This window comes from Taudactylus pleione, unplaced genomic scaffold, assembly GCF_031769625.1.
Source record: "Taudactylus pleione unplaced genomic scaffold, aTauple2 ptg001208l, whole genome shotgun sequence".
Classification (NCBI taxonomy): Eukaryota; Metazoa; Chordata; class Amphibia; order Anura; family Myobatrachidae; genus Taudactylus; species Taudactylus pleione.
The window spans coordinates 141,483-154,749 of NW_028285609.1; the positions used below are offsets into that span (position 1 = coordinate 141,483).

The following is a 13,267-nucleotide window of genomic DNA, read 5'->3' on the forward strand; positions in this document are numbered from 1 at the left end:
CTGAATATGAGCATATAATATTGCCCGAAACACTTCAGAATTCATTCTGCTGCTTTTGTCAGCAGTCACATCATCAATAAATACAAGGGAACCAGTTCCATTGGCAGCCATACGTGCCCACGCTATGACACTACCACCACCATGCTTCACTGATGAGGTGGTATGTTTTAGATCATGAGCAGTTCCTTTCCTTCTCTTCTCTTCCCATCACTCTGGTACAAGTTGATCTTTGTCTCATCTGTCCATAGGATGTTATTCCAGAACTGTAAAGGCTTTTTTAGATGTTGTTTGGCAAACTCTAATCTGGTCTTCCTGTTTCTGTGGCTCACCAATGGTTTACATCTTGTGGTGAACCCTCTATATTCACTCTTGTGAAGTCTTCTCTTGATTGTTGACTTTGACACATATACATCTACCTCCTGGAGAGTGTTTTTGATTTGGCCAACTGTTGTGAAGGGGTTTTTCTTCACCAGGGAAATAATTCTTTTGTCATCCACCACAGTTGTTTTCCGTGGTCTTCCGGGTCTTTTGGTGTTGCTGAGCTCTCCGGTGCGTTCTTTCTTTTTAAGAATGTTCCAAACAGTTGATTTGGCCACACCTAATGTTTTTGCTATCTCTCTGATGGGTTTGTTTTGATTTTTCAGCCTAATGATGGCTTGCTTCACTGATAGTGACAGCTCTTTGGATCTCATATTGAGAGTTGACAGCAACTGATTCCAAATGCAAATGTCACACCTAGAATCAACTCCAGACCTTTTACCTGCTTAATTGATAATGAAATAATGAGGGAATAGCCCACACCTGTCCATGAAATAGCTTTTTAGTTGATAGTCCCATTACTTTTGGCCCCTTAAAAAGTGGGAGGCACATATTGAAACTGTTGTAATTCCTATACCGTTCACCCGATTTGGATGTAATTACCCTCCAATTAAATCTGAAAGTCTGCAGTTAAAGCACATCTTGTTTGTTTCATTTCAAAACCATTGTGGAGGTGAATAGAGGCCAAAATATGAAAATTCTGTCAATGTCCCAATATTTATGCACCTGAGATAGATAGATATATATGTATATATATATATTACACATACATACATACACACACACACACACACACACTACCGTTAAAAAGGTTGGGGTCACTTAGAAATTTCCTTATTTGTGAAAGAAAAGCAGTTTTTTTTCGATGAAGAACATTAAATTAATCAGAAATACACTCTATACATTGTTAATGTGGTAAATTACTATACTAGCTCCAAACGTCTGGTTTTTAAAGGAATATCTACATAGGTGTATAGAGGCCCATTTCCATCAACCATCACTCCAGTGTTCTAATGGTACATTGTGTTTGCTAAGAGAGTTAGAAGACTAATGGATGATTAGAAAATCCTTGTGCAATTATCCTTGTGCACAGCTGAAAATAGGTTTGCCCGTTAGAGAAGCTATAAAACTGGCCTTCCTTTGAACTAGATGAGTATCTTGACTATCACATATGTGTGTTCGATTATACTCTCCAAATGGCCAGAAAAAGAGAACTTTCATGTGAAACTCGACAGGCTATTCTTGTTCTTAGAAATGAAGACTATTCCATGTGAGAACATGCCAAGAAACTGAATATTTCCTACAACGGTGTGTACTACTCCCTTCAGAAAACAGCACAAACAGGCTCTAACCAGAGTAGAAAGAGAAGTGGGAGGCCCCGATGCACAATTCTGCAAGAAGACAAGTACATTAGAGTCTCTAGTTTGAGAAATAGACTCCTCGCAAGTCCTCAACTGGCAGCTTCATTAAATGGTACCCGCAAAACGCCAGTGTCAACGTCTACAGTGAAGAGGCGACTCCGGGATGCTGGCCTTCTAGGCAGAGTGGCAAAGAAAAAGCCATATCTGAGACTGGCCAATAAAAGTAAAATATTAATATGGAAAAAAGAACACAGACATTGGACAGAGGAAGATTGGAAAAGTGTGTTATGGACAGACGAATCGACGTTTGCGGTGTTTGGATCACACAGAAGAACATTTATGAGACACAGAACTAATGAAAAGATGCTGAAAGAGTGCCTGACGCCATCCTTCAAGCATGGTGGAGGTAATGTGATGGTCTGGGGCTGCTTTGGTGCTGGTAAAGTGGGAGATTTGTACAAGGTAAAAGGGATTTTGATTAAGGAAGGCTATCATTCCATTTTGCAACGCCATTCCATACCCTGTGGACAGCGCTTGATTGGAGCCAATTTCCACCTCAAACAGGACAATGACCCAAAGCACACGTCCAAATTATGTAAGAGCTATTTAGGGAAGAAGCAGGCGGCTGGTATTCTGCCTGTAATGGAGTGGTCAGCGCAGTCACCAGATCTCAACCCCATTGAGCTGTTGTGGGAGCAGCTTGACCGTATGGTACACATGAAGTGCCCATCAATCCAATCCAACTTGTGGGAGGTGCTTCAGGAAGCGTGGGGTGAAATTTCTTCAGATTACCTCAACAAATTAACAGCTAGAATGCCAAAGGTCTGCAATGCTGTAATTGCTGCAAAAGGAGCATTCTTTGACAAAAGCAAAGTTTGAAGGACAAAATTATTATTTCAAATAAAAATCATTATTTCAAACCTTGCCAATGTCTTGACTATATGTTGTATTCATTGTGCAACTCGCTTTGATAAATAAGAGTCAGTTTTCATGTAAAACACGAAATTGTCTGTATGACCACAAACTTTTGAACGGTAGAGTGTACACACACACACATATATATACATATTAGTAAGGACTATAGCGATATGGCACATAATGCAAATTATAGTTTTCATGTTTCCATGTGATACAGGGTTGTTAATTAAAAGCCAGCTGTTGTTGAACTACATATTCCAGCATGCCTTGAAACAGTTTTAGCATGGCTAAATAGCAAAACTGTGGCAGGGCATGCTGTGATGTGTAATTCTCAGTTGGGGGGCACTTATTGCCCACCCCTACCATAGAATAACTGGTTTTGTAACTGTGAGGGCTGGTAATCTAACTGTGATTATTAGGTCATGTATCCTGTGACCCTTGTAACAGGTTATGAACTGTAGAACAGGAGGCTTCTTAATGAAAGATTCAAACAAATGTATATAAAGAGCGCTGTCCAGATGACAGAAAATTATATCCTCTATTAAAAATACAATTTAATAACACTTTACAATGACACAAAATATTCACTCATCTAAGCATTCAATAAAACATTGTATTCACACAATGCAACTAAATTTAATAAACAGGATATAATATGCTGTGTTATCTGGACAGCGCTCTTTATATATATTTGTTTGAACTTGCTATATTTGGGGGTCAGCTCCCCAATTAATATTGGAGCTGCAGTCCGTTAATACATAAATATACATTCAGGATTGGGTAAAACACACAAAATTGTTTCAATTGAGCATCTTCTTAATTTGTATTTTTGATTCTTAATGAAAGGCTAACCAACAGGAAAGGTGCCAATCTAACCATTTGACAGGTAAATGGAACCTAGCTCTGAATGTTCCTAAAAGGGCATCTTTTTCACATTTAAGAATTGTTGATGCTACCCATCCACTAGGCGATTAAACCTAGCGATTGAGAGATAACGACCGTTGTTGCTCCATCAATCATCGCCCGAACATGACGGTCAACCTTGCCGTCAGGTTGCCATGTTCGGGGATGATTGATCTGCATACACTAAATGTCTGATCGTTCAGTGTATGCACTTTACCCCACAGGAAACGACAGCGTCGTAATCGTGCCGTCGTCCCCGCATCTAGTAGTGGATGGGCAGCATAAGTGTGACCCAGGAGTTGGAAATCAGATTAACATCTGACTGTCTCAATATAAGCCAAATGTTACAAAGTATGTTCATTCAATTATAGTAACTTTGTGACAGGACATGTAGATTGCACAGCCCTTTGTGTTTACAACTATAGGAAGCAAAAACAGTGAAGGGGGAGAAGTGGGTAAAACCACAAAGTGCATTAAGCTCGCCTTCAGGTGTGAGTGGACATAAACAGATATTAAAAAGCCTTTGATGACATTTTGGATGAAAAATGAATCTCTAGTCACTAAGAGCGTCCAATTTTCCCTAAAGAGGCATCACACCTATTCGCAGGTTAGGTGCGATTTTCAAATCGCTCAGGGAGTATCGTTTCAGAGATATGAGATATCTCAACAATCCCACATCGCAAATACATGAAATTTACATTTATATGATCGTTAAAATAAGGATGATAAATGTGAACACCCCCATATTTTAGGTTATGCTTCCACAGGGGAAGTTATGAAGAATTATTTGGTTTTAAATTAAAAATGGATTTAGCAGTCTGGAAGGGTCCTAGACCCAATTAACTAATCCACCATTCAGCAAGACTGGGATGACATCAGGGCTTTGTTCTGGGTTCAAACTGAGGGATCAATGTCGCGTTGAAGTTTAACCTGCATTCCTTGCATTTGTTACCATTCCTTCCGGACAAATTGGCTGCGTGTTAATTTGTAAGTTTATCCATTTTATTTTAAATTGCTATACATGTATGTAACTTTGTAACCATTTTTTTTTGTAACATTGTTTTTTAAGCATTGTAATCCTTTTGTAAATAAAATATTCTTTATTAGTTTATTTCATATATGCTCCCAAACACAGTCTTTGAAAAGATTATTAGTCGGCTAGGGTGATGCTACATCTATTAATTATTAATTACTAGAAGCAGGGGGGTCGTCTCAGCGAACCATGTGGTCCAGTGACATGCGGTGAGGTCAGGGGAGGCACACATGTATAAAAACAGTTTTATATCAAAACTCTGGAGCATGGCAGAGTATGACAGGGGAAGGAGTATGACTAGGGAGGAATTGCCTACCCTGACTGCACATCCCTGGTGTGGTCGTCTGATGCCGAGCCTGTGCAATTGGGATAGAGCTTACACTAAAACTGTGTTTGTTGCCGAGCAGGGCGCCAGCGAACTATGTGGGCAACACAGACAGTGTTGTCCAGCTGGCGCAACTATGATAGAGGTTATGCTATAACCGGGTTAAATGCTAGAAGCAGAGGGCGACAGATTAACTGAGTGGGAATCCTGCTGCTGAGCCTGCGTAATTGTTAGTTAGACAGGGTGGCCTCTTTGAGAATCACTTCTATCGGTTGTGGCAGTAGAATAAGCAAGGCACTCTTATTACTGCGCTCTGTCTATAGCAGAATTGCACCCCCAGTCAGGGATACTTGCCGAGGTCCCCAATTATTTATTTATATATTTATTATATATAGACATACACACACGGGGAAATAGCAGTTGCTGGCCACCTCCTTGTTCTGCTTCCCCTGGCGGTAATCATCGGGACACATGCGTAGTGCGACTCAGATGGGGGCACAGGGATGACCCTGGGTATAGCCTGGAGAGGAGAATCTGGGCACCAAAGAGTTAATGAATTTAATAACAGTAAAAAAAAAATTCCAGGATACCATCAGCGGGAGTGGAGATCACCAAAGTAGAGCCATATCTTCTAATTCGTAACTTTGTTGGAAAGCCCCTGGGGTAAGAGATGTCAGCTTTCCAGAGGGCTTTAGTAACCGGACAAATGGACCTGCAGAGCGCCAATGTGGCTGCTGAGAGATCTCCGTATACTTGGAGGTCCCTTAATATGGGAGTAGAGGAATCCGAAGGTCTAGCTGCGTGCAGGATCGCATCTTTGACATGACAGAAATGAAGTCGCATGAAAGTGTTTCTAAAAGATGTCCGACGGGGAATTCCGTGCTTTAGGTAGAAGATAGTTACGATCCAGAAGAAAATCAGTGATCAGGGTTGTAGGAAGTAATTTCATAAAAAGATCCATTACATATTCTTTAAGATCAGTGTTAGATACTGATTCGGGTATACTGTACCACGTATTTTGATGTTGTTACTCCTTTACCTATCATCCAGGTCCCCCACTTTAATTCTGCTTGAAGATCTTTATGGAGGGTAATCAGCTCATTATGTGAGTAGACCACCTCCTCAAGATTATTTTCAAGATGATCAGTGCGATTTTCCTATGGCATCGACTGACTGCTGACATGTGTAGAGCCGTTTTGAATTCTGCGGAAATGTCTGCTTTAAAAGAGGCCAATAATTGTTTCATGGAGCCTAAGGTCAGTGGAGTGTCATTGCCTAGATCACCCTGCTGTGAAGAGATCGTGGGGTTAGGATCAAAAGGCGTGCTATGTGCAGATAGTAGTTTAGTGCCTTTGCCCTGTGTAGAGCTACTTTTGGTTCCTAGCGAGGATGGGGAGGGTTTGAAAAAACTTACTGACAGCTGGACCTTTCTGATGTTTGGGTGCCATGAGAAGGCCAGTATGGGATAGTATAAAGAACACTGGAATATCAAATTAAGTTTAGATCAGGATCAGTTTCAGAGAACAACTTTTATGGGGAACTTATATCATGAAGGGGTGGTGGAGGAAAGAAAAACAATATCCGGACTCACGGGCATGGAATAAAGGCATATGAAATGATATAGGAAACACTGTTATGGCACTCTCAATGAGCAGTCGTGCCTGCACCGACCGCATCACCTGATATCGCACAGAGGTGCCCTAATGGGAGTATAATGAAGAACCCCCCCGGCGAGTAGCTAGGCTGTGCTTATGAGCAGGGGCGTATCTACCCATTGGCCAGGATGGCACTCGCCAGGGGTGCCGACCAAAAAGGGGGGGCGCCATCCGGCAGTGCCACCAGCAGCCAAGGAGTGGACAAGTCCCCCAGCCCCACAAGTGTAGGTCAGACCGCAGTGAGAGCGGTCTGCCCTACACAGTTTACAGCCACACAGCCGCTAGCTGTGTGTTTGTCAGACAGACTCATTTGCTGCTGCGTTGTCCGCGGAGGGAGCCGACTGGAGCTCACTCATGAGCTCCGTGTTGGGAGAGACGTCATATGTCATGACGTCTCTCCCATGCAGGAGAAGAGCGGGCCGGGACTTAGAGTGGACAGCGGTGGTCGCGTCAGGAGCGGGGATCAGGTAAGTTGAATTTTTTTTTTTGTTCTTTGGGTGTGTGTGTGTAAGCCTGGCACTACAGGGAAGGGTGGGCACTGAAATAGGGGGTGGCCACTACTGGGGGCACTTTTTTGGGGGGTTCCCGCTACTGGGGGCACTGTATAGAGGTGGCCACTACTGGGCGCAAATTATGGGGGGGTGGCCACTACTGGGAGCACTGTATAGGGGTGGCCACTACTGGGGACAATTTAGAGGGGTTTGCCACTACTGGGAGCACTGTACAGGTGGGGACTACTACTGGGACTATTACTGTGGGTACTGTATAGGGGGGATTACTACTGGGGTCTAATACTGGGGGCACTGTATAGGGGGGATTACTACTGGGGGCACTATATAGGGGGGCTACTACTGGGGGCAATGTAGCATAGACGGGATTACTACTGGGGCACTGCATAGGGGGTGGGTGGTAGGGGGGCGCCAGTCCATTACATTGCCAGGGGCGCTTGGATCCCTAGATACACCCCTGCTTATGAGTAGAGAATGCAGCTCTAAGGAGTGGGGAATGCAGCTCTAATGCAAGGCTAATTGCCCTGACTTCTCACCTGCTCCGTGGGTAAGGCACTGTGGACATTCGTGGCTCCGGGTCCACTGAGAGGATGGAGGAGCTGTACTGCAGGGTCTGACCAGACTCTAAGCCTCTCTGAGATAGTAAAAATTTAGTAAAAAAAAAAACTGGAGCCTTCTAAGCTCCGCGCTGACAGCGTCTCCCCGCCGGGCAGAGTGCTCTACTCGAGGCCGCGGCTTCACTGACTCGGGAAGGCGCAACCTGCAAGGGCAATTTATGTGTTCCCCCCGCCCCCGGCTCTACGGACCTGACCAGAATGTGGTTGGGATCCTCCGACAACTACGATCAATGAATGGGTGCTTGCAGAGGTGCCCCACTAGCAGGGATGGGCACTTGTAGGAGCGACTGGCCGAGAGCTTCCAAGATGTGTGTATGCTCAGCTTGTTGGCTAAGCCATGCCCCCCTTTCATTTGCATATTTCACTCAATTTAGCTTAAGCGAAAAGTGATTGTCAAACTGAACAATCAAGTGTTTATTTCCTTACAGCCAAATACAAGTCACAGGCACAGATAACATACATATGACACGTACATTTGTTACTTTTCAAAATCACTTGTCAATATCCTTTCATTTTTCAAGTTCTCCTTGTTGCGTGAATGCAGCAAAGAGCATGTGTTCTAAACCAACAACTGTAAGCTAATTTTTGTGACTAAAGACTTGAAGACCAGCAATCATGCTGCCAAATACTAGCAATATATATATGTTGTACAGAAAAATGATACATATAGACAGAGTACTATGTTTATATCTTGGTCATAGAGCCTACATTTGCAGAAAGCATAATTACTTGGCCTAGGGGAGTAAATAACCCTTGATGAGCTGTCAGCTAACTAGCTAGTAAAGCCTAGCAAACAAAAACAATGAAACCATTCGGAAAAAGCCTGAACAGTTCAACTTTAGCATTAATGTTGGCAGAACATGGCAAGGAGGCTGAATGTGACCCTGAGACACCCCTCTCCCACAGTACAGACACATACCATTTGTGGCTCTCCGCACTTTGGCCTCCTTTAAGAAGTGCAATTTCAGCTTCTTCTTTCCCTGAAGACAGATAATTTCTCATCAGATACGGACGCATGACATACACAGATATATTTCATTTCATATTAAGTTATACTACCATATTTAAAGGATTCATAAAAGGGAAATTAGTTACCAAAACATATTATGTAGTACAGGTATCGTCACTCATGTCAGCAAGTTGATATTCCAATAATTGAGCATCTACTTGCTGTAGTGCAGTAACCTGTATGTAACTAACAAGAAAGGACCCTGCCAAAATACAAAAAATCCCCAAACTCCTATCAAACTTATAATTAGCACTAAATACCACCTATCACAGAGGATATTTTCGATGACTGACTCTCATTATTGAAGATGATGTGGAGAACTGAAGGCTTTCTTACACAGATGATGCGTTACTCTTCTCACTAACATCACAATGTCACCAATTTCATACAATCCTTGGCCTTTTTCACTTGGGCTACTCTATTGAAGGCCTCGATAAATTCTCATACTAACTCACTATCCAGTCTGTATAAGCAGCTAGATAACGAACAGCTAGCCACTACAATAAACTGATCCTTCATTCCCTGAAGCAGGCGTACAACAAAATATGGCATTTTGGCAACCATTGAAAAATGTCCGCCTTGCCAAGTAATAAAAAATTCACAAATACATTCAGACTTGGAGCTTATGGCATAATAAATTAATCTCCTGACTAACCCACTAATGGACTTTTAGACCCAAATTGGTAATTCATCTACATTTATATTTTCACTTGAATGTAACCATTCATCTGTGTCTTCTGAGGAGTCTTCGGCCTGTTGGGGTCCATGGGGCAAGCCACAAACTCCCATCCCATTCTTATTTCCCAAATCATTACTTGGATTGTGACCTTTGATCTCCTGCAGTCAAGTCGCGTTACTAATTATACTGCCAGATACTGGCCACATATTATGTTTAGAAATATGGTTGTATTTGTTATATGGTAATAGAGTTACTTCTCTGAACTCGATCAGTGGTTGTTCATATTTGTACAAATATTTTTGTAAAAAAAATTAAAATACAGCGAAATGTTGCTTACAAAGCTTATTCAACCAGCTAATTTGTTCCACACATCAGGCCTCACTTATGTGTATTAAACCAGGAATCATACTAACCAAATTAGAGATATCTTGCCATGATTGATCGCCCTCCCCACACACGCAGTTTTCCTCAGTAGCAAATAGAGAAACAGGAGGGGTGGAGAAAAAATGGCACACGTCTGTAGAGTGAGCTGCACTGGTTAGTGGGAAAGGCCATAATAGGAAATCATTTTCCAATTTGGTAATGGAGCTTTACGGGCTACGTCCACTAATTTTCCATCCATTTTTATTTATTTTCTGACTCCTTAAGGTTGAACACAAGATTTAAATGGCCAGCTTCTCTGCAGCACTGAGGCTAATTATTACTATTATTATTATCCTTTATATGGCGCCACAAAGGTTCCGCAGCGCCTTACACAGTACATATATGAGCACAGAAGAAAAACAGTTAATATTACTACAAAACAATGCAGGACAAGGACATGGTTTATACACATAGCTTAGCTGCATAACACAAGCAGCAGGGCCTCAGCAACCAAATGTTGGGTGCCAATTTGGGAGTTAGGAGTAAATGATACTATAAGTAGGGATAGGAGAAGCACGTGAGGGACGAGGGCCCTGCTCGTGAGAGCTTACATTCTAAAGGCGGGGGGGGGGGGGGGCAGACAGACAGGGGGGCGACATGGATGGGGTAGATAGTGAGGAAGGAGCATGGAGCACTGGGTATGGATATGTGCTGAGGAATGTGTGTGTTTAAGATGACCTGATGTTATGTCAAAATTAAGTCCTTCATTCATCTATCTCTATGACAGAAAATAGATTTTGTTTATCTGTTATTTACTTGAGAGATGTACAAAATAAAGTTGTAGCACTTTCATTTTTGTGTGTTACATTTTTGCATCTAAATACATCCTTCTAAAAATGCAGCTCCTGCCATCCTAATACAGTAGAGCAGTGATTTTCAACCTTTTCAACTTGAGGCACACTACACAAGGTTTTAAAATTGTCACATATCAGCCTCCACAGGAATAACACACACTACATTGGCCTCCTCAGGAATAAAACACACTACACTACAAGTGCGCTGAGCTGACCGCCGCGGCACACTTGAAAACTGCTCGCGGCACACTAGTGTGCCACAGCACAGTGGTTGAAAAACACTGCAGTAGTGAATACTTTAGTCCCAGCTGCTGGGTGCTATGCCATGCTCCTATGAGTGGGTGCTTCTCACATGCTAGGGCCATCCACAAACGGGTGCAGCCATGTCCACCATGCTGTGGTCCCACAGGATGTTGCTGTATCCGGGCCCAGAATTTCTCTTGGCAGCCCTATGGCTATGGGGACAACTGTGATGTTAATCTATTTTTTAAACATATCCCTAAAGGATTTCTAAGGGGGTTTTTTTTGCATCCATTAAGGGAAAATGCTGCTATGATACTTCCGTATTTTTTATGCAATGTGTGCGATACATTTAAGGAAGGTGCAGATTCAGTAGCTTTTTATTACATGCGAGTTGAAAATGCTGAATGTAGCATCAGGAATGTTGGATGTGCTGAAAATCATGCCAGCACAGAGCAGATGCCACAGACAAATATGAATTAATAACATATATCTATTGTTTTTACAGACACCCAAAACCTTGCTTCAAAAATGCAGGTGTTACATCAGCATTCCTATTTTACAGAGCTGCAAAAACATGGTTGTAATAAAGTAAAATTGTATTAGTAGTTTTGTGAGATGCCAATATCTATGCATTCATGGATAGAGGATGCTCTGAATACTTTTTATAAACTAAATTGAAACCTAAGCGATAATGTTCCTCTTATTCTCCCCTACCAACCCCAGAGCCCTGAGGGCTGATCAATACAGCCAATTTTCCCAGGGCTCTACGGTTCGTCTCAGCCCTACCAGTCATTGATTACTTTAGCTTAGAATATTCACTCAATTTAAGCTAGTTTCAACCAACTGGTTTATTAATATTTTTGTATGCACATGATGGGCAGATTCAATAACTATGCTCAGTATTCAGGTGAGAAAAGCTGCTCACTGTTTGCTTGTATCCCGCTAAAGGTGCGAGCAAAAACCAAATAAGATTTCATGTCATAATAATCAATCAGTTGTCTACACAGCTGCACATTGAGCAAGGTTCTGACAGGATCTAATGCTCAATAGAATTTGCCCCAATGTGTGTAGACTTATGGCAAGTCGTCTTTTTTAAATCTTTGGGGAACATTCAATTAAGCATGAGGTGCAGCTGTGCAGAAAATTACAGGAATAAAACCTCTAAATGAAGTGGGTTACCCACGTTATATTAGCGTGCGAGGATCAGAGGGAACATTCTTGCTACTTGAATCTCCTCCCTTATGACATCATTACTTTTTGTTCGTTCGCAATACCAGTTACAGAGGAATTGTTTTGGTTTTTAAATATTTGTTTTGCAAGTATAAATGGGCATGAATAAAAGTATATAACACAGAGCAGGCTGGATCTGGGTCTCCACAGACATTGGCATGGCAAGGGTAAAGAGAATATTCTTTTAACAACCATAAAGTACACAAAACAAGTACCAATTGGCAACACAGAAACAGATATTAGGTTTTGCAACGCACCATCGAAGGCATACGATTTCTTCTCCAGAATGTCTTCAGTAATGTCATACATATCACTGTAGGAACGGGCTAGTCTCCACAGAAAGTCTTGATGGTCCCCATACTGCTCAAAAACACAACAAATGGATACTATTAGGAGCTTCAGATGACCTGACAAACTTGCTAAATACAAAATTTACAAGTTTTCAAAAGCAAGAATTCAGACGAATGTTTAGTTTCAGTGCATTAGATAGGGAACTCCATGTGTAAAGGATCTGTTTTTGTCTCTAGGCATCTTCCATGGCATTACCCATGAAGCACCAAGTACTTGCTGCAGGTCCTGCAAAACACATTTTTCTCTGATTTGGGTATCCCTGTAACCATTTTTATAGTTTAGGGAAAGGAAAGTGTTTTTACATTTCCCATGATGCTCCCAAGATGCCTTAATCACCATAGAACAATGCGAAAATCCCTTGCTTTGATTGTACATTGTGTCCATCTTGCAACTCTGTAGGTTTATTTTTTTTTTCTTTTCTAAAAACAATTATTGCATACTGTATTTGTTTTTGTTACTGAAATTGTGTGCTGAAGTTGCATTTCTATTGCAATATAAATGCATATAAACAACTAGAAGAATAAAAATCACTTTACCAAATGAGGCTGTATATATTTGTGCCTTTATGCGGGTTAAGCTTGCATTGCACTGCAGTGTTTTTTCTTTATGTTTCTCATTCAACTGTAGTGGGTCTGATGCGCGTCAACATTTAAATTAAAACTTAAATTCAACTCAATGTAAGCACACTGTAAACACGATGATATGCAAGAAGCATGCACTTAGAAGTGAATATGAAATACATACATAATGTAGTTTTAGCAAACTTTAATATGATGCCTGTGCATAAATATATATGGGAGAAGAAAACTGATGGCTACACAAGTTGATCAACAAATAAAACAAAAACACATACACTCACAGTCAAAAGTTATAGAGACTTGCCTGGGTCATGAAGACCC

General features: G+C 41.6%; 1 protein-coding gene across 4 annotated transcripts in view; it reads right to left on the bottom strand.

The window, feature by feature from the left end:
* The window catches only part of LOC148451019 (regulator of microtubule dynamics protein 3-like), a 161,804-nt gene that overhangs the window by 85,095 nt on the left and 63,442 nt on the right, over window positions 1–13,267 (bottom strand). For all 4 annotated transcript variants that reach the window (XM_088462367.1, XM_088462368.1, XM_088462370.1 and 1 more), the window contains 2 exons: window positions 12,275–12,377; window positions 8,559–8,619 (listed from right to left, as the gene is read on the bottom strand). In XM_088462367.1, coding sequence (XP_088318493.1) covers window positions 8,559–8,619; window positions 12,275–12,377 — 164 coding nt within the window. The remainder of the gene's footprint in view (window positions 1–8,558; window positions 8,620–12,274; window positions 12,378–13,267) is intronic.